General features: G+C 35.6%; 1 protein-coding gene across 3 annotated transcripts; it reads right to left on the bottom strand.

Annotated features, from left to right (window-relative positions):
• On the bottom strand, positions 3,169-22,476 carry LOC109343358 (serine protease SPPA, chloroplastic-like). 3 transcript variants are annotated; one of them, XM_019581598.1, is made up of 14 exons: positions 22,381-22,476; positions 21,915-22,317; positions 21,061-21,244; positions 20,675-20,812; positions 17,824-17,994; positions 17,645-17,748; positions 16,336-16,403; positions 15,406-15,572; positions 14,856-14,925; positions 7,202-7,356; positions 5,941-6,046; positions 4,213-4,300; positions 3,883-4,026; positions 3,169-3,614 (listed from the first exon to the last, which is right to left on the bottom strand). In XM_019581598.1, exons 2-14 carry the CDS (start codon positions 22,299-22,301, stop codon positions 3,384-3,386), a joined length of 2,013 nt encoding a protein of 670 aa, XP_019437143.1. In that variant the 5' UTR covers positions 22,302-22,317; positions 22,381-22,476; the 3' UTR covers positions 3,169-3,383. The 3 variants fall into 3 exon arrangements, with proteins under 3 accessions (XP_019437143.1, XP_019437142.1, XP_019437141.1); XM_019581597.1 differs by having other exon boundaries at positions 21,915-22,322; positions 22,381-22,464; XM_019581596.1 differs by lacking the exon at positions 22,381-22,476 and having other exon boundaries at positions 21,915-22,363.

The raw sequence follows: 26,741 nt of genomic DNA, 5'->3' as shown, positions 1-26,741 counted from the left end.
CAACCCCCCCCCCCCTTCTAGGTGTATTATAACCACTGATATCTAACAAAGGTATCATCACAGGTTGAGAACTAGGAGTCTTCATTAGATAGAAAGTCTTGATTTGAGCAAGAGTTTCGGTTGGGGCCGAATTGCGTGATTGGTGTGCTATCCAAGTAGGCGTAGATAAGGGGTCAAATCGGGTTGTGTGGCTCATCGGTCTCAAAAATAAAGTTTTTGTCTCGTTGTATTGGAAGTGTGGTTGTAAATTACATTTCTGATTAGTGAAAAAAAATCTCCAAAATTAACTGGAAGGTCTGGATGTAGTTTGTAGTGGACCGCAAACAAACCAGGATAAAAATCTTCGAGCACATTTTCTCTATCCCTATCTCTTTATAATTATGTCTTTATTGCCTTCTGTTTTGAATAGATTATTGTGATTAATTGCTTGTTGTGTTAATCTGTTGTTAGTCAAGAATCAATCTTAGGATAGTAAAGATCAAGAATTATCACGGTTTTTATGAAGCGAGAAAACTAATTTTCAAAGTAAAACAACTAGGATAACCGATTAACGTTCTGATAATAATCGATTAAGTAAACTTTCTTTAATCAATTAACTCTGTTGATAATCGATTAACTGCAACAACTTTGTACTATGCGCAAATATCGAAAAAGCAGGACGGGTGATCCACGACACCTATTCACCCCCACCCCCTCTAGGTGTAATCATACCTTATTGGTACCCAACATATTCTATAATATCAATGTTAGAGGATATAGGTTTAAAAAAATTTGGTTCAAGTAGATCAATAGAAGGAGAAGAATGTTGGATATCATTTGTTGATAGAAATTAGTGTAGAAAATGACCAGTATGACTAAAATTAGAAATAGGAAAAGAAATAGAATGATGATCTTTTGTCATCTCATTACTAGCAGTAGAGAATAGAAAGACATGTTGATAGAAAATAATATTCCTAGAGAGAATTGCCTCCTTGTGTGCAAATCAAATACGACATAACCTTTCGTTTATGACTTAAAGCCAAGAAAAACACACTTTCTTTTCCTGGGATCTAGTTTCCTTCTATTCCAAGCTAAAGTTGAAGAAACACAGAGACAACCAAACACCTTAAGCATGACAAAGTTTGGATCATGATTGAATAAGACATGATAAGGACATTGGTGATCAAGGTAAGGTGAGGGTTGTCTATTTATCAAATATACAATATGACTAGCAACAAAACACCAAAAATACTTTGGATAGGATGACTCAACATTGAAGATCTAGAAAATCCTAAGATATATTGGTATTTTCTCTCAACTATATCATTTTGTTGTAGAGTTTTAACAAAAGTGGTTTGGTGAGGAATGTCATTTGAAGCATAGTATTCAAATGAATGCCAAATTGAGTGCTCACAAGAGTCACAAATTGCTTAATAAGAATTGGAGTTTCATATTTAAGCTTCATAAGAAAAGGCAAGTACACCTGCATTTATCATCAACAATGTTTAAGAAATACATATGGCCAAGAATTGATGGAATAGAAATTGGTCTCCAAATATCAATATGTATATTATCAAAATATTGTACAGAATCAATTACAATTATTTGAAAGGATAATTTCTTTCGTTTAGCAAAGTGACAAGTCTCACAATAATCAGAATGTGTACTACATTTTATGTTAGGAAAACTTTTATTGAAAACTAAAAGCTTGTTATGTGAGGGATGACAAAACCTCTTACGCCAAAGATCTTTGCCATGTGTAGTGACAAGATTGAAGCAATGGAGAGCTTTTGATAGACAAATTGTCACCACACATCGCATACAATCCTCCATTGATTTCAACTACACCAATCATCCTTAAGGTAGACTCTTCACGAATTGTGCATTTCAGGTTGGAAAAGGTTAACTTACAATTGAAAGTGGAGGTTGATCTTGACAGAAAGATAAGATTGAAGCTAAAACTAGGAATATAAAGGACATTAGATAAATAGAAGTAACTAGAAAATAGATGTTTGTGTCTGAAATAATTGTGGCAACTTCACTGGCATCAGGCAATTTGACAAGAATAAGGGGTATTTTTCTAAAAGATTGGAACTTAGAAAGAGAATAACAGATAGGATCAGTAGCCCTAGTATCGAGGATCCAATCATCACATATATTTTTACTATAAAATTTTTAAGTTCTAATATCTCATGATGGACTAAAAAATATTAAAATAAATTACTATAAAAATCAATATCAATATTTAAAAACATGACATACAAATGAACAAAAATTATTAACTTTGAATTCATAATTAAAAAAATAAATAGTGCAATAAAATAAGCAATCCAATAATGGGTCAACCCAAAAAGATAAAATTGCTATTAAAATTTAATGGGTAAAATGGAAAGTAAAATTGATTGAAAAATAAGCATTTAAAAAAACAATTCACCATAAAATCTGAGTTTACAATCTATGTGGGTTGTGAAACATATTAGTGATGCAACTTTAAGCTTATTTTATATAGGGAATGGATTCATTTACTTCAAGAGTAAGTTAAACAAAAATTATTTTACATCTTAGCTATCAATTCTAAGAAAATCCAATGATTTGAATTAGTTAGTAGATTTAAACTATTTGATTTTCTAAAATGTATGGCTAAGATGTAGGGTAGATTTTTTAAACTTACTTTTGGAGTACATAGATCCCTCTCTATTTTATAAAATATAAAGAAAACTATCAACTTTTATCTCTACTTAACAAGTATTAAGAGGTGTTACTACTTTCTCCATCTATACTTGGATATAAACAACAACAACCAAACATTTATCTCATTTAGTAGAATCCAGTATCAAATATACATTGTTAAAATTTGGAATTGATCACACGATTTATATCCTGTATTGTGTTTCCCATATTTTTAAAACTACGGAAAAGCCTGTTCTCGGTTTCTTATTATGATTCTCCGATTCTCCATCCATGAAATAATTTTTACAAGGTTTTATTTTCCCTATCTAGCAACTTTAAATTTTGATTTTACGACCATCCGTATAAAATTATTCCAGAATGGTTTTAAAACGAATCTGGTAAATGTGGTTTCAAGAAAATAGAATAATAGATTCTACAAAAGGTTTTATGATATGAGGAGGTTGAAATCTCAAGGAATAGATCTATATGCATAAACAATATTATGATCATATTTTTACATTTAATCAAAGAGGAATTGTGAGTCTGTAATACATTAACTTTGAAGCTTTACATTATGCTTGTAGGATAGTGAAGGAGAAAATGAAGGGCCAAGGATGCATAGTAGAAATTATGAAGATGAAGGCCATCATAATCAACTATGCATGCTTTTGGACAAAGTAACAAGAATAAAATAGAAATAAAATGAGACAATGATTCTTATGAATTATAAAGAACTACAAAGAACTAAGGTAGTCTTTAATTATTAACAGAATGGGGTTGGCGTTAGGATATCCTTCCAATGTTTGAAACATGATCCCATCCATCCGGGCTTGAACTCCATCAGAAAAGGTCAAGCCCTGCAGGAGTTCCTTCAATGTTCTGTCTACTCCAGCAAAGGTGTTCCCGACGCCGAATAAAATCTCCGGTAGAGAAGGGCTAGGTCGGGAGATCTCGACAAGAGTAACCTGCCATAGCTCATGTAGAAACACAATGTTCAGAAATTGTACCTCTCATATAGAACATTGATACCACAAATATCAAGGTGACCTCAGACCAACAAAGCGTTGGTCCAATAATGTAAAGCCCTACTAAATCTTCATAAAGACCAAAAAGTCAACGGTTCAATTCCTTGGGAGCAACACTTGTTAGGAGGGGCAGTTATGCATCCCGAAAGGGAATAGTTTCTTACCCAAAAAGTGAGAGAATACTCTTAGTAGTACCAAAAAAACCAACCTTTCTATCTTGAGGTATTTTGGCCTTCGATTTTGCTATGGCAATAGCTCTTGAAAGCCCACCAATAGCATCAACCAAACCACCAGAAGCTGCATCTTTACCAGTCCAAACCCTCCCTTGTGCTACCTCCTCCATTTTATCTACCTAGTCACAGAATAATAGATGTAACTATCTACCAGAAGGATGAGTAGAAATGGAATTGTAATGAGTTGGATTCTCAGGTGTGTGAACAATGTATAACCATTCTCTGAATCTTTATATTTCACATCATATGACTCAAAAGTGTTTGAGAAAAAATCATTTGATTAGGATATTAAATTTAAAACATACAGTCATTGATCTGGATAAAGCTGCCTTATCTCGAAATTGTTTATAAGCATTCTGTGCAGACTTGGCAAATAGCTCTGCTTCATCTGGTCTGTACCAAAACAAGAAAGAAAAATGAAAACGTTTATATTTGTTTCTGTCATTAGTAAAATATAAAGGCACCAACCCTGGACAGTTCATAAATTAATATTTAAGGTTAAGGAAAGCATAAATAGTTGTAGAAGCCCTTAACATTCCGATATTCTTAAAATGTTTTTATACCACTTGAAACACTCATATTTTCATGCAAAATAACTTTAAGAGAGAGAAAAGGAAACACATAGTCAGCCAACTAAAAGTGTAGAGAGAGAAACAGAGCATCTAAACTACCAAGTAAAATTGTAGAGAGAGAAAACGACAGCATATAGATTTCATAAGAGACAATTTATTCCTTTCTTTGATCGACTAAAAATCGTTTACATTGATTTATAAGAGCCATCCTAATGATGATGAAGAATTCAATGAGACCAATACTATTTGTATGCAATAAGTGTTAAAACATATAGTGAAATTGAAAAAATAAGAAGTCCCATATTGGGTAGATTATACTTTTGTGTAAATTGAAAAGGGAAGTCGATAGATTCTATCTTTGAGTGAATTGAAAAACAGGGAAGTCCCACATTGAGTAGATTTTCAGCTTTCTTTTCTCCCTTTCTTTCGGCTGATGCACTTTCCAGCCAACTTATTCCCCTTTCTTTTCTTTTAGTGTCAATAGCCCTATCTTTTAGTGGCAGTAACCCTATTCTGGAGGGGCAACAACCTTATCCTTTGAGTGGCAGTAGCCATTAGAGTAGTCATATATGTGGGTTTGGCATTATTCATAATGTGCAATGAAAGTCATGTAATGGGTGTATAATATGAGCTGTTTGCCATTGTGATTGATAGTCTGTTTGTAAATTTTTAATACTTTTAATTTGGTAACAGCAATAAGCAATGATTTTTAATCAAAATATAACTTTCACTTTGTATTTATTGATCTCTACCAAATATGTTCTTTATTTGGAATAACAATTATATGCTTATTATGTTTTATGAATTTTACACACATTCTTTATATGTGTATCCTAAACATGTTATATCCTATATTTTTCGAAAATCAGTGTATCACTGTATCAAATACATATCATATGGGATACTCATATTATTGTTGGTGCTTTATAAATAGATAGAATACCAATTGTATGGTCGCAATATTGTGGTGACCACCGTAACCGCATCACACCGCAATTATGGTGTGACAACGAATCACAATAATGTAACCTCATTGGTCTACAACACAACCGCATTTGAGTCGCATCAAATTCAAAAATATTTTTTTAATCACAAAAATAATTCATATCGTAACAGCTGCAATCCGGATCACAATGGTCAGATTGACCGCAATCACAGTTACTGCAACTATGACCGCAATCACGATCGCAATTTAAAACATTGCACTCCAGTAATCTCAAAACACCAAGCAACCCGCCTTGAATGTTAGAAACTGGATTTCAGGAAGTAAAATTTAATATTTATTTATTTAAGTTCATTTGTTGCCTTTTGTTTTTAACATCGAAGGAAAGTCATCATGGCAATATCAACATTTGAGTTGGATTTGTAACCTCTTAGAAAGTAATACTAATGTCTGCAGTTGAGATATCCAAAATCGTTTGCTAGAAACTTCATACTAAAAAAATGAAGAAATAATATTACCTAAAAGGACGTTGTTCAGCAGCAAAAAGCTCTGCATATCTTCCCCTTGATATGGTTTCTTTGTTAAAGCCAATCTTCTCATACAGTTTCCCTAGATTAAATTTTCCTACAAAAAGATGTTATATCATAAATTAAAAGATCACAAAATCACAGAGTACATATAGCATTGACTGTTCATAATGGGAGAATGTCTTCCCTGATTATATCAGAGCTCAATCAATGAATAACTTACTTTCAACTACAATTTCCTTTGGTTGTATATCATTATCATTTATACTATAGCTCATACTGTTATATTTTTCTTCATGAAAACAAATTCAAAATGCTATAATACCATGCTGAGCTGCACTGAAAATGGTAACTGCGGGCAAAAAAATATTTATTGTTTTATCTTATGATCATCCACTTTCGTGCATATTGAGATTCAACCCCATGCATGTGTTGGATATTTTAGTATTTGCATTCTAGTGTGTATTCATCCTACATTATTAAAAAAACAAGTATAGAACAGGAAGTATTCACTTCGTGTGGAGTGTGAACTAATATTAGCTGTCTGTAGATTTTTTGCACCACCTCTTCTTTTTGTCAAAGTTGATTTTCAAGACAAGATAACTAGGCTGGAGAAATAGCAAAGAAGAACTACCTACAAGACCGCAACAAGTACTAAATAAGATATAGTGATACCTTATGCATGTCTTAAAAAATGGGAAAACAAATACAGAGATACATTTTTGCTTGGTGCCACATTAAGGCGCTCTTTTGATTGGAGAGAAGAAAGTAAGAGAGAAATATGTGAGAAAAAGAGTGAAAAGAGAGATGAGAAATGAAATGGATTTTTTTTCTTTGATTGTAGAGAAAAGGAAGAGAAAGAAGTGTTTTTTTCTCTCTCGGCTCTTCCTCTCTCATTTTCTCAATACATGAGAGGAGAAAAATTTGTTGGGTCCCACTCCATTTTTCACTCTCTTCTCATGCTCTCTCCTAAACTAAATGAGAGAAAGTTGCTCTTTGTCTTCAACTTCTCTCCCCGCCTTCTCTTTCTCCTCTGTTTCTACGACACTAAAACCAACGTAAGAGTTTCTTAATTCCTAATTGAGCATTACCAACGAGATTTTAACATGGATATAGATTTGAACAGATGTTTTAAATAGTCCATTATGTGCATGTAGGCTTTCAACAAATCTATTTTTTAGTTTGAGATAAATAATCATATCTGCATGCCCTTCTCTTTTAAGCTACTGAAACAAAAAACACACTGATTCACCTGTAACCACACCAATAGAACCAGTTAAGGTAAGACTTTCTGCGACAATAGCTTCTGCTGCCATTGCCATGTAGTAGCCTCCACTTGCTGCCACATCTGACATTGAAGCAATGACTGGTTTTGAAGCAGCCAAAAGCCTGATTTCTCTCCACATCCTGCAGATCATGACAACAGATAATGATCATGATTCATGACACAAGAATATGATCAGCCAAAGTTTTGTTGCAAGAGGGTCATCCAACTCCTCATTTTAGTGACATGTTGAGTGGGGCTTTCCTTAATTATCCAACTTATGATAAGGGATTGCATGCCTTAGTGAGAGCCCTTAAGACCTGTCATCCATAGTGAGTTAGTCACTGTGGGTCTTATGTACTTGAAAGGACAAGTCAAACAAAAGACATGCCAAATGAGTTGAGTTCTTAGAACTCCCATAAGTCATCAAGAATAAAAAGGGAAAGGGGACATAGTTGTTGATGCCCTATCTAGGAGACATGCATTACTTTCTACTGTAACTAAGTTGTTTGGACTTGAATATTTAAAGGAAATGTATTTGCATGATGATGACATTGCTGAAATGATATTCCCTCAAAATAGATACTTTAGGCATAATAGGTTTTTGTTTAGAGATAAGAGATTGTGTGTATCCAAACATTCCATAAGAGGGTTGCTTGTGAGTGTGAGGGTGGTTTAATGGGACATGTTGAGGTACATAAGACTTTAGACATATTACATGAGCATTTTTATTCGTCCTATATGAAACATGTTGTGCATAAGTTCTATGAGTAGTGCGTTGTCTATACAAGGACAAAATCAAAAGTAATGTCAGATGGTTTAGAATCATAGAAACTAGATTCACTAGTTTGGTTGGGGAACCGCAACTCAGTTCGCGAGTATCAATTCCGGTGCTTTTGCGAACCAATACGCCCCAATTCGTGTACACTCAGTCCCAAGTGAACCACTATTGAAGATGTCGTCTTCCTCATCCTTGGGCTTCAAGTCGTCATATATCCAATGATGCAACTCCAACTACATATGAGAAGGAGGCTGATAGCCCTAGCGAAAAAAAGGGTGAGAGGAGAAGGGGAAAAGAGGAGGCAAAATCGCCATAGGTACAGAAGCAGTGAAGAAGAAGATGAGGCACCATCAGAACAACCCAAAAAATAAGATTGGAATGAAATTAGGGTTTTGATATGATTGGGTATTGGGTGGTGGATGGGCTTTTACTTTAACAACCCAAGATATGTTTTACTTCTATGGGCTCGATCTAAATAAAAGGTTACCTCTTTAAAAAAAATCTTGAGTTGGTTTTTTCTCAATTTAAATGGATTTGTTTATTAAGTTTTCCCTAATCAAAGTGATACATTTAAGTTAAACATAACCAAATTATTAAATCATATTAGATCATAAATGAACCAAATTAAATCAAAGAAAATTAAAATAAAATATTTTAAAAATTATTACTAATTAATAGTCAATGATAATAATATAAGTATAAAGAGTATATCAAACAAATCAACTAAGTCTATCCCTAACATACTAGTATTTTGACAGGATAACATACCACGTACTACATACTCATACCAGAGAGAATCGCATATCAAGTTATAATGGATTTTGTTTTGGGATTGCCTAGAAGAGTGGCAAAGATTCTATATTTGTTGTTGCGGAGAAGTTTTCAAATTTGACACATTTTATACCTTGCAAAAAGGGTGATGATGTTTGTCGTGTAGCTGCTTTGTTTTTTAAGGAAGTTGTGAAACTCCATATTCTGCCTAAGAGCTTTGTAAGTGAGAGGGACACCAATTTCCTTAGTCATTTTTAGAGAACTTTATGGGATAAGTGATAGCACTGGTATCTTAATTGGTAGAATTTGTAGTAGAAATTGTAGAAAAGAAATGCCCCTACCCAGAATCAGTGATTCTGCTAGGGTTCTAAGCTAATTTTATTAGAATTGATATGAAGAAGAAGAAGATGATACAAGAATGCAAGATTCCCACGAATCTTGCCCCAACTGATTCCTCAATCAGTTTACTTAACTCCCAACTAACTTTCCCTCCCATATTCAGTCTGTTTTATAGGCAGACTTCCTAACTAATCTTCTAACTACCTAAGGGTATAGCTGTAATATTGCTATCCCTTAGCCACACCCCTCTTTTCCCTCTTTTGTACACATTCTTTACAATAGGTCTTTGTCTACTTAGCCTATCAATACCCCCCTCTAAAAGAACCAACTTGTCCTCAAGTGGGAAATCTGGAAACCTCTCTTGAATGACATCTGCTGCCTCCCAAGTAGAATCATGATCAGGGAGATCCTTCCATTTTACTAACACTTCCAAGTTGCCTTGGTTGTCTTCTCTGCTGTTGGTGATGGCCTCTGGAATGACTACCAATTCTAATTCCTCATTCAGCATAGGGGGCAACGGTTGAGGCAACTGATGAGGCTTGAGTGCCCTTTTTAGGAGGGACACATGAAACACAGGATGGATTTTGGCATGAGGTGGTAAGGCTAGTTTGTAGGCCACTGCTCCTACCTTGTCTAGCACCTCATAGGGCCCATAGTACTTAGGGGCTAGTTTAGCACAGGTCCTTCTAGCCAAGGATTTTAGTTTGTAAGGCTGCAACTTGAGGTAGACCCAATCCTTCAACGCAAATTCCACTTTTCTTCTGTGTTTATCTGCTTGTTGTTTCATAAGGTTTTGAGCTTTAAGTAGGTTATGCTTAAGCTCTTCTAGCACATCATCCCTCTGGTGGCACAAGTTGTTCACCTCTTCTACCTTGGTGGGAGTAGCTCCTGCCCTCAGTAGTGTTGGGGCTTCTCTACCATAGAGTGCTCTGAAAGGAGTCATCTTAGCAGAGCTACTGTAGTTGGTATTAAACCAGAATTCTGTCCAATGCAACCAACTCAACCACTGCTTGGGTCTTGGACTCACAAAGCATCTCAAATAGGTCTCTATGCATCTATTTGTTACCTCTGTTTGTCCATCTGATTGAGGATGGTATGAGGTACTAAACTTCAATAAGGTTCCAGATACCCTTAGCAACTCCTTCCAAAAATGACTTAAGAACAGAGGATCCCTATCAGAAATGATGGAGGAAGGGAAGTCATGAAGTTTAACCACCCCTTCTATGAAAACAGAGGCCACATCTCTGGCAGTGTAGGGATGACCCAGAGCAAAGGCATGCATATACTTAGTTAATCTGTCTACCACCACCAGTATTGTGTCCTTGCCCCTTACCCGAGGTAAACCTCCAATGAAGTCCATAGTTACATCAGTCCAGACTTGTTGAGGCAAGGGTATAGGTTGTAATAACCCTGCTGGGGCCAGAATAGAATAGTTGTGTCTCTGGCACACTTCACATTCTTCCACATAAGCTTTGACATCAGCTTTCACCCCCTCCCAAAACAGGAAGCTAGCTATCTTTTTATAGGTCCTGAAGTGGCCAGAATGTCCTCCCATTGGAGTCTCATGGCATTCAGCCATGATAACAGGGATTCTAGGAGACCCTTTAGGCAGCACAACCCTTCCTTTATAATAAAGTATCCCCTTCTTCCATTCATAATGAGGATGAGCCCCAGGGTTGATCATCAATTCTTGACAAATTCTCTTCCATTTTGGATCTTCTTGTAGACCTTCCCCCCATGAGTTTATTTCCTCACTGGTCAGTATAGAGATAGCAGAATACATGGCCTTCCTAGAGAGAGCATCAGCAACTGAATTTTCAGACCCTGGTTTATATTGAATATCAAAATCCAACCCTACCATCTTGACAGCCCACTTAAATTGTTCCTCTGTGAATAATTTCTGCTTAGTTAAAAACTTAAGACTTTTCTGATCTGTTTTTATAGTGAAGTGCCTCCCCATCAGGTAGTGTCTCCACTTCTGAGTTGCTTGGACCAGAGCCATAAGCTCTCTCTCATAGACAGATTTCTGTTGGGCCCTTGAAGATAATCCCCTGCTCCAAAAGGCCAGAGGCCTTCCACCCTGCATCAATACTGCCCCTAGCCCAGAACTAGATGCATCTGTTTCCACCACAAACTCCTTATCAAAGTCAGGTATGGCCAGCAAGGGTAACTCCACCATGGCTTTCTTCAATTTCTCAAAGACTTGAGTAGCCTCAGTTGTCCAACTAAAGGCATCCTTCTTGAGGAGATCAGTAAGGGGTTTTGCAATCTTCCCATAGTCTTGGACAAACCTTCTGTAATACCCTGTTAAGCCCAAAAACCCTCTCAATCCCTTTATATTAGAGCGTTGAGGCCAATTCTGCATATCCTCTACCTTGCTGGAATCAGCAGCCACCCCTTCACCTGAGATTATGTGCCCTAAGTACTCAATCCTTGATTGACCAAAGCTACATTTCTTCTGGTTGGCCTTAAGGGAGTGTTGTGCCAACAGAGATAATATAGTGTGTAGGTGTTGTACATGAGTGGCTAGGTCAGAACTGTACATTAAAATGTCATCAAAGAAGACTAGGGTAAACCTCCTTAAGTAGGGCTTAAGTATGTCATTCATGAGAGCTTGGAAGGTAGAGGGGGCATTGGTCAAGCCAAAAGGCATGACTAGAAACTCATAGTGCCCCTCATGAGTCCTAAAAGCAGTTTTAGCCACATCTTCCTCCCTCATTCTAATTTGATGATACCCTGATTTTAAATCTAGCTTGGAGAATATCTGAGCCCCCCAATCTCATCTAGCAACTCCTCTACCAAGGGGATAGGGAACTTGTTTGGGGTTGTTACCTTATTAAGGGCCCTATAATCCACACAAAACCTCCATCCCCCATCCTTTTTCTTTACTAGGATAATAGGGTTGGAGTAAGGGCTTATGCTTGGCCTAATGACCCCTGCTCCCAACATTTCAGCAACCAACCTTTCCACCTCTGCCTTCTGATAATAAGGGCATCTGTAAGGCCTAAGGTTGGGCACAACTGCCCCTTCCTTCAGATGTATGGCATGGTCATGCCTCCTGGAGGGGGGTACACCCTGAGGATCTTGGAATACTGCTTGGTGTTGTTGTAGCAACCTCTGCACTTCTTCTGGCACCACCTCCTTACTCTAGTCTGAGACTCTTGAATCACACTAAATGATCAACCCCTCTCCTACCTGCTTCAGGACTTGCATAAGAGCACCTACTGATAATTCACTCTTGGTCAAGGCAGGATCACCTACCAAGGTAATTGTAGAATCCTCACCCTTAATGTTCAAGATCATCTTACCAAAGTCTACCTTGATTTCTCCCAACCCTGCTAGCCAACCTATACCCAAAACCAAATCCACCCCCTTCAACCCAAACAAGTAGAAGTCTTGGACCACCCTCAAGCCTTGAAGATTCAGATTGAGTTGAGCACACTTGCCTTGACATTTTCTGATGACCATCCCCCACTTCCACCACATAGGCCTTAGTCTCTGCCACCCTGAGTTGAAGCTTTTCCACTAGCTCCTTAGCAATTAAGTTATGGGAGGCCCCACAATCTATCAAAACCACCACTGTTTTTCCCTGCACTTCACCCCTTAGCTTCCAGGACTTGGTAGAGGTGAGCCCCTTCATTGAATAAAGGGATAATTGCAAGAAGTTGGCTACCTCCTATTCCTCCCCACATTCTAACTCCTCCTCTCCTTCCTCATCTTCAGCAAGAATCAGCATTCTCAGTTGTCTGTTTTTACAGGTGTGATCCCTAGTATAGGGTTCATCACACCTAAAACAGAGCCCCTTTTCTCTTTTTTCTCTCATCTCCACACTTGTTAACCTCCTCTAATCACCCCTAGCTCTACTTCTTTCCAACTCTTGGGACTGCTACCAGTGAAACTACCCCCTCCAGAACCTTCCCTCCTAAAAGAGTCCACCCCAGAGTTTTCCACTGATACCACTCTGTTGAAGGAACTTCCCCTGTAGGGCACTCCAGACTTAGTATGGTTATAATTTGCCCTCCTACCAGTGACCATGTTCTTCTGCTCAATTAAAATAGCCTTCTGAATAATCTCAGGTAAGGTGCCCAATTCGTACAGTTTCACCTCAACCCTAATTTCTTCTTTTAACCCATTCAGAAATATCCCCTTGACATAATCTTTGTTCACTTCTTGTAAGGCCCCTGCATACTTCTCGAATTCTTCTACAAATGCTTCAACACTGCCCTCCTGTTTCAAGGCCAACAACAATTCAAAGGGGTTTTGGGCCATTGAAGGTTGAAAACGCCTTACTACTGCCACCTTGAAGCCATCCCATGACGGCGAGGGATTGCAACGCTCCCACCACTAGAACCAACTGAGAGCCTTACCCTCGAGGGCCACCGTGGTAGCCTTCATCCTCTCTTCGTCAGTTACACCTCGTAAGCGAAAATACCTTTCTAACTGTTGTACCCAGCCATATGCGTCATCCCCTACGAAAACAGGGATCTCCATTCTTCGCCATTTATCATGTCCAGAGCGTGTTCTCTGTCTCTCTACTTCTTCCTCATTCTCGCTCCCCAACCCTACTGACTCACTTTCCCCAGAAATCCCTAACTTGGCGACAATTGCTTCCAGCAGATTCTCCACTTTACTCGTCCTTGCCTCATTGAGTTCAAATCTCAGTCTAGTTTCCTCCCGTTCTTGCCTCATCTCTTCTCGATCTTGCATCCAACTATCGTTCTCTTTAGCCATCCTTCGAATAGATACCATGCGCAATCCTCCTCGTCGTGGTGTTCCTCACTTCCCTCAAGCACCAGAATGGTGCTCTAATACCAGTGATAGCACTGGTATCTTAATTGGTAGAATTTGTAGTAGAAATTGTAGAAAAGAAATGCCCCTACCCAGAATCAGTGATTCTGCTAGGGTTCTAAGCTAATTTTATTGGAATTGATATGAAGAAGAAGAAGAAGATTACAAGAATGGAAGATTCCCATGAATCTTGCCCCAACTGATTCCTCAATCAGTTTACTTAACTCCCAACTAACTTTCCCTCCCATATTCAGTCTGTTTTATAGGCAGACTTCCTAACTAATCTTCTAACTACCTAAGGGTATAGCTGTAATATTGCTATCCCTTAGCCACACCCCTCTTTTCTCTCTTTTGTACACATTCTTTACAATAGGTCTTTGTCTACTTAGCCTATCAATAAGCTTGATACTAAATTGATTTTCTGTACTACGGGAAGGTATTGAATATAACCTTAGGTACTTTACTTATGGCTGTTTTGAAAATGAATCTTAAGTAGTGGGAGGAAGGTCTAACAATGCTAGACATTCATTCACAACCTTGAGGGGTGCGTTATAATGTTAACATTAAAGTTAAAATATTTGTAATTATCATAGATGGTACAGTTAGTAACTAAGTATGATACATTAATTTTTACTTTATCTTTAGCTACATCTTAGACAAGCATTTATTTCCCCAAGTCAATATAATGTAAATCTTGGTCATCTGTTTTTATTAAATCATAATAATACTTTGCCATTTTTCAGTGTACTGCCTCATCTAAAAATAATGCTCGATTAAGGGTAAATCAATATCCTACTGGTTCTCACAAAGTATTATGCAGTGGTAAATATCAGATATAGATTCTTCCGAGCAATATTTTCAGGACAATGCACAGAAAATGACAATTTCTTATATATTTTTTATTAAAATTACATTTTTAAACAAGAGATTAACAAAGAGGAAAATTAATTTACCAGAACTTACAAATCAGAAGCAAGGGCATCACCTCCAGGACTGTCAATTCGGATGATAGCAGCCTTATACTTTTTTGATTCTGAGAAGAAAAGCAACAGACATGAGACCAGGAAACAAAGAATAATGAGTGAATACATAAAGTGAATAATAGCATTGTCAAAGGTTGCAGGTCAGACCAATGGCATCATAGATTGTAGAAAAACAGAAGATGGTAGGACATCAACCACACTTCCGGAATCCCATAAAATCAGGAATTAAAAAACAGATCATGAGGAAACATATTATTTGACTAACATTTAAGAATAGGATACTTGCTGTAGATACCTTTTGTCAATCCCAACAGTTGATGGATTCATTTTCTTATTATGTCAATATAAAACAAAGGGTTAAGGGTATTGCTTTCTGTTCACCAAACATGTTCTAAGGATATATGCATGTTTCATTAATTAAAGCTGCAATAATCAATGTAAATAGTCTGCTAAGATTTCACCAAGCATGATAATTTCACTCAGCCTCCTGCTTTGGAATTAGAAAGGGGAAGTTATAAGATCCAACATACCTCTGACACTTCGAATCTTCTCAATGAACTTCTCTGCAATGATACCTGAGCTAGAAACACTGAATTGACTATCAACACGACTAATGCTTCCTGAAGCTCGGATGATGGCTATCAGATCTTTACCACCTGATATCCCAACTGTCCATTTCCTAACTCGAGAGTATTTCCTGTATTTAATTGATGAAATAAATTATTTTGACATGGTTAATATGAATTATTTGGTATTTTTATTTATCAAAAGGAGAATCTGTTAGCAATGAAAGCCAAGAAAGAAAAAGGAAGCAACTATATATCACCTGAAAGCTATAATTTACAGAAGTCGCAGGCAAATCAAGGATCAAACAAGTGGATGATGATGTTTACAAAAATGATATTAAATTAATTTTCCAAAAATATATTGTATAATGTTATATATTCATTAAAGTTGCATCGAATAAACTAATTGTAGACTCATATGTTCGAATTGTAAAATATATCAATATACTTTTACTTATGTGAAACTAAAAAGTCACTATTTTTGTATTAAACGTATGTCTTTGATGTGCTATTATAAAAAGGAAAGTTGCGCCATAACTGAAATACTACAACTATAGCTGTTATAATCACATGAATAAATCTGATAAGACATCTCCAAAAATGGAGTTGCCAGTTAACTAAGCATAACTCTTATTACATAGTAGAAAATTAATAGAGTGCAAAACCACACACAATTCCAAAGGTGATCCAATCAATGGCACTTGCACCACCCTAACAAAAATTACTTGAACCTTTAAATTCAGATACCATCTGATGATCATCAGTACCTTAATGTCTAACGCTATCCCCTTCGAAGAAAAGAGGTGGAGGGAAATCAAATTCAAGAATAATCCCCAAATCACAGGGAAAAGAAACCATAATACAATCTTAAAGTCCCCGAGAAGATATCGCTACCTGTAATCAACCATAGGCAGATTTTTATCTATTTTCACTCCAAGTCTTTCCTTCAATAGGGCAATAACCTGCAAAACATGTACTGTTACTCTTGCAACTGAATCATGCAAATGACTTGCATTTCATGAATGATTAACTCAACATTTATATATAATGATAGCGAAATCAGTTCTTAAAGCTTAGGGATTAGAATAAACTAATTTGGAGCATATACATCATATGTATTCAGCTTGTCACATATGGATGCTATCCTTGGACCCGGTAAAAGTTTTGTGATGACATCAGCAAACTGACCCTTAGAGCAAACATGTGAAATATTGATGATGCCAGATATGATATTTTCTCTAATTGAATGACTATTAACTTCAATGTGCATTGTCCTATCATGAAAGGCTGGATTAGAAGAGAAATATGAAGCTGACTAGTTGTCACACGCCAGACTCCATATGAGAAACTGGTAAAACTTGAAAGACTGACTCAGGGTCGACAAGAGAGACAAAATATGGAAAAAATGTGATATCTACAAACATAAAGAAATTATTTGGGGCAAGAAAGTAACATCAATATCCTTTGTTCAACCAAAAATAATCAAGGAAAATGGACTTAATGGCACAAACATAATTTATCACAACCAGGAGAGATATCAAGCACAAAACAAGTACACCCAAACATACGAGGGGGACAACAGAAAGGAGATCCTGAGGAAAAAATAGGGAAACAAGAATTTGACTATTCAGATGATATGATTGCATGCAATTTATTAAATATGTGATTTATCAAATAGCCAGCGGTAAGAATCACCTCTTTCAAAATATGCAATTTATTAAATGTGATTTAATCAATATTCTAAAATTTTGACTATTAGAGTGCATTAGCACGTGAAAAAAGGGTGCAAATTGTATCAACAATGTGATGATATTTTCAAATGAGTTATGTTATCAAAGTTGGTTACAGTAGAACACCTAACTTCTATTTATAGAAGTCTTAGACTAAATCTATACATCTGTCAAAAGTTGTAGCTAGCTTATCAATACACATGCTGGCATTATCTATATCTATAATCTACACTACACTAATACATTATAACCAGTAAACTCTTGGTGAGCAGTACTAAAAGTCTTAAGTGGGATTTTTCCATTCAAACGTGTATGCCAAAAGTCACTAGATGAGATTCCATCTTACTCGCTGTTATATCCACTTTACAAGTATATACTAGGAACAATTAGCACCTGAGCAAGGAGAGAAAGAGTGGGAAAAATGACAAGATTTAATTTGTTGTAACAGAATTTTGCGTGACAGATTTATGTACCTCATCATCATAGATTATGTTTGATATGAAGCCCTCTTTTTTCAGCCTGTCTACTTGGTAGATGCCTTCATTTATGAAGTTTTCAATATATTCTCTACTCTTTCCTGTTTAGAGTTTGCAAAAGCCCAAAAGTTAACTTATTGATTCAAGATTCAACAAAAAATCAAATGCATATGTACCTTTGGCAGAAGAGACTTTATCCAACCAATTTGTATAAATGCTATCAAGCAATGCAGTGAGCATCTCACAATTTTCCTCAGACATGGTTGTTCGAGCTAGTTGATCCCCTGCACTTTTGTATTTGCCAATCCTTTCCACCTGTGGTTCAATTCCTATATTTTCTAAAACACCTGAAAGGAGTTAACTAAAGATGTCAAAAACATATGTTTAATCCCTTATTTATAGTAATCATAGGACTTAAATATAAAAGGGTTTATCAACCAATTCCCTTAAGCATCTACAACATGCACATGAGACTGTAACATATTTACAGAACACTTGAGAAAGGTGAATTGTAAATCTGAAATTCAGAATAACTTGAGTGATATGACACTAAGCTGATAAATTTATACTACACCGAGTACAATCCTTGTTTACTCCTAGAAAACTCAATACCCAAGTTTGTCCTTGTTCATACCCAAGTTTCATCATAAAACTCCCTCAAGGTGACGGTTTTAGACCATAAAGGGAGTTTTCCAATTAACATACCTTTCCAGGTCGGGCCTGTGCCTCAAATCCTAAAGGAAATTTCATGTAAGCTTCCTCATCCACGATTCCATTCAAGAAGGCATGGTTAGTGTGCAGTTGGTGTAATTTTCAATCCAAGAGTATGGCCAAAGATAGTAATACTCGAATCATGTTCAAGTTTTCCATCGATGCAAAGGTCTCTTCGTAGTCAACTCCACGGGTTTGAGTGTACCCTTGAGCAACCAATTGAAGTTTATATATTTCTACATTACCATCTAATAATTTTTACATCATCGACCCATTTGATTTCAACATTCTTCTTCCCTTAGGGCAATTCCACCATCTTGCATTCTTCAAGTGCTTTCATTTTTTTCCATTACCACGATCATCCATTTTGGACCTTGTAATCCTTCATGAAAATGTAAGGTATTTGAATTTCATCCACTTTGGAAATAAAGGCATTTTAACTTCAAATGAATGTGTTATACAATTGGGCGTTTCATACAAGTTCTTACCCCTTTTCTAATAGAAATAGAGAAATCCAAGTGATCCTTTTCTAATTCTTCAACAATATTTGCTTCCTTTCCAACACGAGAATCTACCATTGGTTTGGACTTATGGTTTTGTTGGAGAGTTTGCACCCCTATGATAAAAAACATATTTCAATGTTGGTTTATGAACATGTGACACTCTCTCAAGGTTTGGACTTGGTTCTATTTGAGTGAATGGAGAGGAATATCTAGATATATCATAAAAAGGTAGGATCATCGCTACGTAATTAATCCAAAATAGCATAGCGAAGAGGCCAACCACAAAATGGTATAGCAGGTAGCAACATGGCCATTAGTGAGACATATAGGAAACAACATAAAGAATTTATACCACAAACATATATATATATATATATCCTTAAAAAATAGAAAACACACAATATTAAAGGCATTAAAATTCCAAAATAGATCATAAAAAGTACAGCTCAAAATAATTGTCATAATGCAAATCCAACCAAAAGAATGCTCCTACAAGTTTAAGCCAAAAAATGGTTTAATCTAGAGGCAGCTGCGGGTGAAAGTGAAGCCAGCGGAAATAGGAGAAGCCACTGAAAATCAAGTCATCTCGGCAAATTGAAGCAATTAGTGAAGGTGTGTTACACAATGGGTTTGAGACTTTAGTTTACAATCAAATATTAAGTGGGAGATATTTTTGGTATTTGACCTTTTAAAAATAAATTTTATGATAGAGAAATGACTAAAAATGACAAAAAAAAGGCTAATGGATTTAAGTGGGGGTACTTTTGGAATTTGACCTTTTATCCATGTTGGATCTAATGGATTTAAGCGGAGAACATGATTTGCACCCCAAAAGTGAAAGCGATCAAAATATGCTACGCACCTGCATTTTCCATCGCAAAGAGCTCCACCTTGCTCCGACCTAACTCGATAGCACCGCTATTGGGTGTTATTGACTACTTAGGATCATTGGATGCAAAGAGGTCTTAGCATTCGGTCTAACAAGTTCACTAAGGGCTATTGGATCACATGGATGGTCTCATTATGAGGTCTACCCCTAGAGAGCATCCTAGAGATTAAAGTTGTTTTTTGAAAGAACGCATTATAGGCAACAACAAAAATCATTTGGATGGGGGTGATAACATTGTTACCCTTTTGAGAAGCAAATTAGCCCAAAAAACGCACCTACACGCTTCGGGGTCCAGTTTTGAGGAGTTGGGGTGATTACTATAAACAACGGTAGGATAACCAAAACCTTGAAGAGAAAGAGAGTTATGGATACTAGTGGAATGGAAAAAATAGAGTAAACCACTAAATGGAATACTAAACTTGAGGACTTTGAATGGTAAACAATGATAAGTTAGGTTGTCAACAAGAAACGTACTAACTTCATCAAGGAACCATGTGCATGATATATGCAAGATTGCTTTGTTAAAGGAGTTGTTGATAGGAAATCCCCTCTTTAGAGCTTCAAGCAATGATTGAAGTTATCAAGAGTCAATTCTCCCAAAAGGTTAAGTTGTTAAATGAAGTCCCAGAAATAGTTTTGTATTTAACATGCCCCCTCAATCGAGAGCCCTTGGGTTTGAAGTGTTGACAACTCACAAGACCACCCTATCTTGTATTAGAACTCAACTTTTTGTAAAAAAAGTATGAGGACATCAAGGATCGGTCTCCATACCAAATGGTTATAGAGGTTGTGCTACCACATCAAGGATCAACTATCTGAAAAGTGTTGTTAGCTTATCGTGAATGGGTATATCATACAAACAATTCAAGGACAGTGACTATTTAACTCAAATTTAAAAGTGCAGGGTGAAGAAAATCAGGTTACCTCTTAAAAATGAAGCTTGAACGGTCAACCCAAACAAAGAAAAGTAAGCACTTGGAGGGGCATATATCTCTTCACATGCACACGCGAGGTAATATTCTTTTTCTTGACATGTAGGGACATAAGCCACAACAAATTTTCCTACAAACATAATCAACTATGAAATCATGTCATATATAGAAAAGATCATAAATACAGGTAAAACATATTAACAGACGAAAAGCAGGATGTTGTAAACCATTAATCAGCATGTTTACTCAAAATGACATGCATCAATGCTCCTATAGTATGAAAAGATAAGAAAAATTGTCTAAATTCTGACATTGCATGTCTCTACATTCCATTTCATTTCATATATAAGTTGTAACAAGTCCACTCCAGAGTAGTACCTGACTTTTTGAAATTCAATATGTGCCTTCTAATTTCTTCCACTTTACCCCATCCGCAATTTAAACTGTCAATATGGAGATAGATCCCAGAAATGCGAGGATCATATGCTGCTTTCAAAAAATTCTCACAAATTTGAGGTAGAGAAAGTCCCGGAGAGAACCTACTCTTCACTTGATCAGATATCTGAGTATGTGAAATAACATAACATTTTAAACTCAAAACACATAAGATATAAATACATCAAGTACCTTACACAGAATTAGGATGGGTTATTGGCCCTCCCAATTGCTTATATATTAAAGTACCAATATCATTTACGAGTATCAGCAAAGTCCAATTCCAATACTAACATCAACACAATCTTTGTTATTGATATAAATTTCATAATATGGAACACATTAAGTCACATGCATCCACTCTGTTTAGTGGACCTCACATGAAATTCACATTAATACCATACCTATTACCAAAGGTTCAACTGGTACTTCACTAATTACACTGCATATGAGTTAAGTTATATATAGTATGATAAATTTATAAATAGAAATATTATTACTGGCAACCGATAACTCAATTATGATATAGTAGTTGGTCATCTTACAAAGAACTACATGCTTAAACTCGTATTCTTTTGAAAATATTAAAAAAAACCTGCTAAAACCGGGAAGACATTTTCCGAATTTAACCATTATAATTGTCATATCATATCTGACCCTAGTTTGTGGGAACATAACTCTGCCGATAGCAAAGAGAGTAAAATAGTGTAGATACCATTTCTCTTCCTAATTCATATTCATTTCCAAATTAATATGCATATATATAATAACGGTACCAAAAAAAATAAGGAAAAAACCTGGCCACGCAACTTCATAGTGAGGACGCTACCCTTGCGAACCCGCTCCCAGGGTAACGCAACGAGCATCTTGAGTTTAACAAGAAAGTTTCTCCATCCAGTTATGGGTTCAAATTCAAACTCACCGCTTGGGTAATCCTCATCACTTTTATTGTTAATGCCATTTTCTTCTTCTTCCCCCTTCCCTAATATATTTTCTTCTTCCTTGCTTTTAGGGTCAGAGAAAGAAGAAGAAGAAGAAGAATTGAAGGCACGAAGAGAAAGGTGTCTAGGAAGAGTGTGAGAGAATTGAGATTGGAATGGAATGGAAGAAGAAAAGGAGAGTGAGTGGGAGCGTTGAAAGGAGGTGAGGTGAGGAGTGGATGGAAGTAGAAGAAGCTTCGACATTTCTGTGACTGTAAATCTACAGTGCTGGGAGAAACAAGTACTTATATGAATTAAAAACAAAGCTTGTGAAATGGTCCACCTTACTCCACGTCGTCGTTTACTGACAGCCTGCCATTCCTCCTCATCTTCTTACCTGGAATGAGGACGGTGTTTTTTGGTTTATAAAGAGAAAATTATGTTTATATTCATATTTTATCATTTTCTATTATCTCTTGTTAATAATTAAAAGAAACTTCTGCATATTCTTTTTCAATGTATCATTAATATTACATGCATTCTCTTTCTTTTTTTCTTTATTCATAACCCGAAGAGGAACAACTTTGATTCATACAAAAAAACATTCAACTAACACATTTATAGAAATTTTATGTATATACTTTATATTAGAAAAATAAGAATGTAGGTCAATAAACACAGATTGTCGGTTGAAACACTAGTATTATATAATTAAAAAAAATATGAATTCCAATTTAATGATGTATGGGATTCCAATATAAAGCATATATTCATATTTGGCTCTTTTTTTAATGTAAAATCATTGTTCCAAGCATGTAGATTAAAGTGGTTTGGTGGAATTTTCGCTGATTTAAAATTGAATGATAAACTATAAGATTTTCTAACATGTATGAAGTTGTTTCCATTCTGGCCTATGATTGGACTTGTCGAACCATCTCGTCCAATTCAAACAACACAAGTTTTAACAAAATTATAAATATGTATATATATATATAGGGAGTTACTCACGTGAGAACAATGCGCTATTGTAATAAATGAGAACAGTTGATATGAACTATTGGATCTTTTTTTAACGGTCAAGATTAAAAGATACATGCACATGACTATCATATGACTAATAACTAACTTTTAATCATAATCATTCATGATTGATTGTAAGACTCAGATTTATTGTTCTCGTAATTTTTATATGAGAACTATTTTCACTTAACCAGTTCCTTATATATAACCTTGGTATTTCTTAACTTTTTAAGAATATTTAAAATTATAATATTATCCTTATTTAACATTATTCATTAATTAATAGTTTTATTGAAGAAGAAAATTACAGATAATTAGTTTTTAATATGGTTAAATAGATCACAATTTCCTTGGGGCAAGAAGTATTATTGCCAAGTTTTTAAAGTTGTGACTAAAGCATACAATTCTTTATTATAGGTGGGGTGATGAAATACAGTCACACACTCACATTCAAAGTTTTACTATAATATACAATTGGTTGTCCCTCTTGTACTAAAATAACATTCAATCCCAACATTTGATGTATTACATTAAATTTCAAAAGATCTAGGAAAATTATGTAAATAATAATTGTTGCATTACTCAATTCATGTTTAAGGGCATTGAAAGATTTTTCTTGTTTTTCTTCCCATTTACGGCCCACATTTTTCTAGACTATTTCATTGAGAGTGAAACCAAGGTACTAACATTCTTAATAAACCTCCTACAAAAACTTCTTAAACCATGAAAACTCCATGCCTTAGTGGCATTTTTAGGCGTGGGCCAACCCTAGATGGCTTTCAGCTTTTCCTCATCAACCATTTGGTACTCACTACAAATCCCAAAAAAACTACATTATCCATACATAAAGTATATTTCTTTAAGGTTTGCAAAGAACATTTTTTCCCTAAGCACTAACAACACAATTTTCAAGTGTTTTACATACAATTGTAAATTAGAATGTTGTCAAAGTACACCACAACAAATTTCTCAATATACTCTTTTAAAACATGATTCATTAAACCTCATGAAATTATTAGGGGCGTCAGTTAGCCCAAAAGGTATAACAAACCACTCATTTCATTCCCTTATCTGATTTGATGATATCCACTCCTTAAGTCAACTTTAGAAAAATATTGGGCACCATCTAATTCATCAAGAAGAACATCTAACCTTGGTATGGGATACCAATACTTGATGGTGATGTCATTGAGACTACACACTCACGGACCGACCCTTTGTTCATGAGTTCTCTCACTTGCCTTTGAATCTCTTTTGTTTCATTTGGATTGTTCCTACATGTTGAACGGTTGGGCAATGAAGCTCTAGGGCTGAAATCCATATGATGCTCTACTTCCCTCAAAGGTGGTAGTCTGATGGGAACTTCCTTTAGAAAGACGTTTGATGAGCAATATATTACACATTATTCAACCTTAATTTCTCATGATTGATGATTTTTGGTGCCTAATTGACTTTGTTTCATATGGTTTCATGTTTTAGACTTTATTGGACTATTATTCCTAAAATGAGTTAATTTATGATTATTTGGTCTGATTAAATCTATTATCATTTTCAGATCATATATGGCACCAATGACATTTTGGGTATTATGTAAGTGGATGATATGTGTTGAAGTGAATATTGTATTTTTCTTTTAGGAGTTTTTATTTGTAAATTCGGTTTTAGTTTTGGGCCCATGTTTTAAGCCCATTTCCATTTTATGTGTTTTGGAGGGGTTAAATTCAGATTCCCCATTCCAAACACACACACTTGATTTTTCCCTCATTTTGAAACACAAGTCATTTTCGTTTTCCCCTCTTTTTGCTCTTCTAGGTTTTCACTTATTCTTCATTTTTCATTTTCGGTTTGTTCTTCCATTGTCATGGAAGGCTAAATTTCTGGACTAAGTTCGTTTGATAATGTATCACAACTCTTGAGGTTTTGTTATTAATGCATTTTCGATTTCTCTATTGTTGATTTCTTCTATCTTATTTTTTAATATGGTTTGCGCTTAATGCCATTGCTTAGAAACTGGTTGGTTGAGTTTATCTTGACTTAGTTGATTTACTCTCCCTATTGCATGAATGCTTAGTTCGTGTGAATTTGTTAATCGTTTCATGCCTATGTTGATTTCACTTAGTTAGAGGCTTAGGTTTTGGAACTTTGAATTGATTCTCGCTTAGTTAACTGATTCTCAACAAATTGGGAAGTTAATGGTTGGAATCTGAAAAATAATCTTTTAAAATCGAGGATTGAGTTGTGAACAAACGAACCAAAGAGATTTAGCCATTTTATTACATTGCTTTTTTACTACTGTTTCTGAATTGATTTATGTTTCATTCCATCCAACAACAAAAAACCCCTTGTGTGTGTGTGAGTATAAGATGTTTGAGTCTTTGCTTGAAAGATAATACTTAGGAAATGACCTAGGAGTCACTTCCTAGTACTGCAGCTTTTAATTGTTATATTATTTGCATCGGGTATGACCTCAATCAAATTTGGCGCCACTGCTGGGGATTATCGGTTCTTGTCAAAGGTTCTTAGTATAGTTTAGTGTGTGTCTTAGAATAACCATTTTGTTTGGGTTTCAAAATCAGTCTGTTCTATTCACTGTTTGTTGTCTTATTTAGCCATTTACATGTTAGGTGATTCGGGTGTATGTTTGTTAATATAGTTGTGGTTGAAATTTTTGCATGAAACTTTGTTTTCACACTTATTTCATCACATATTAAATGTTGGATGCATCATAGTCAGTCACCTTGCTACTATTGATGTTCTACTTTTAACATAACTTTGGAACCGTTAATCAGAAATGGACATATTATATACGCATTTGGGATAGAAAAACCCAAGATTCATTCTCTACACATTGCATTTATAGAACCCACCCTGAAAATCCAAAAAGAGTATGTTTAGTATTTCTTTTTTATTTTACATGTTTTTTTCCAATTGTTTTGATTTTGTTGTATTTATTTAAATTAGTTAGGCTTTGAGTTTTGTCCTGAAACTTTTTGTGGATGTTTCCTATGGTATTAAGATTTTATTGATGCAAATTTTTGGTTGATCATTGAAATTTAACATGTATTTCAATTACTGCCCTACATGGTTCTTACTATTGCATTTAGTGCATGAGTTGGGGGAATCCTGACTCTTTGCATCCAATAAATCCTGAAATTGATAGAACATTTAATAGGTTGATTAGACAAGTTAGGAATTAAAATTTAGATAGTGATTATTTTCATCTTAGTGTTAATCTACCTGATAGTGATATTGATTCTGTTGTTTCTGTCCATTCTGCTATTTCTGTGCATTTTGTTGCATACTCTGAAAATATGGCTGAACCACCTCAAGTCCCACGTGAGAGGACGTTAAGGGAGTTGGCTACACCTAATTTCACATATGAAAGCTTATGTATCTAGTATCTCAATGAGGATGTGCCATATGTACTCAAAACTGGACAAATCCATTTGTTGCCTAAGTTTCATGGACCTGTAGGTTAATGTCCTCATAAGCATCTTAAGGAGTTCCACATTGTATGTTCCACCATGAAGCCCCGTGATGTCCAAGATGATCAAATATGTTTGAAGGCATTCCCACGTTCACTTGAGGGTGCTGCAAAAGATTGGTTGTATTACTTGGCCCCTAGTTCCATTACTAATTGGGATGACCTAAAGAGAATCTTGCTTGAAAAAATATTTCTTTCCT

This window comes from Lupinus angustifolius, chromosome LG03 (assembly GCF_001865875.1).
Source record: "Lupinus angustifolius cultivar Tanjil chromosome LG03, LupAngTanjil_v1.0, whole genome shotgun sequence".
In the NCBI taxonomy this organism is placed as follows: Eukaryota; Viridiplantae; Streptophyta; class Magnoliopsida; order Fabales; family Fabaceae; genus Lupinus; species Lupinus angustifolius.
Note: the sequence above shows the minus strand (reverse complement) of the source record. Positions and strands in the feature narration are given on the sequence as shown.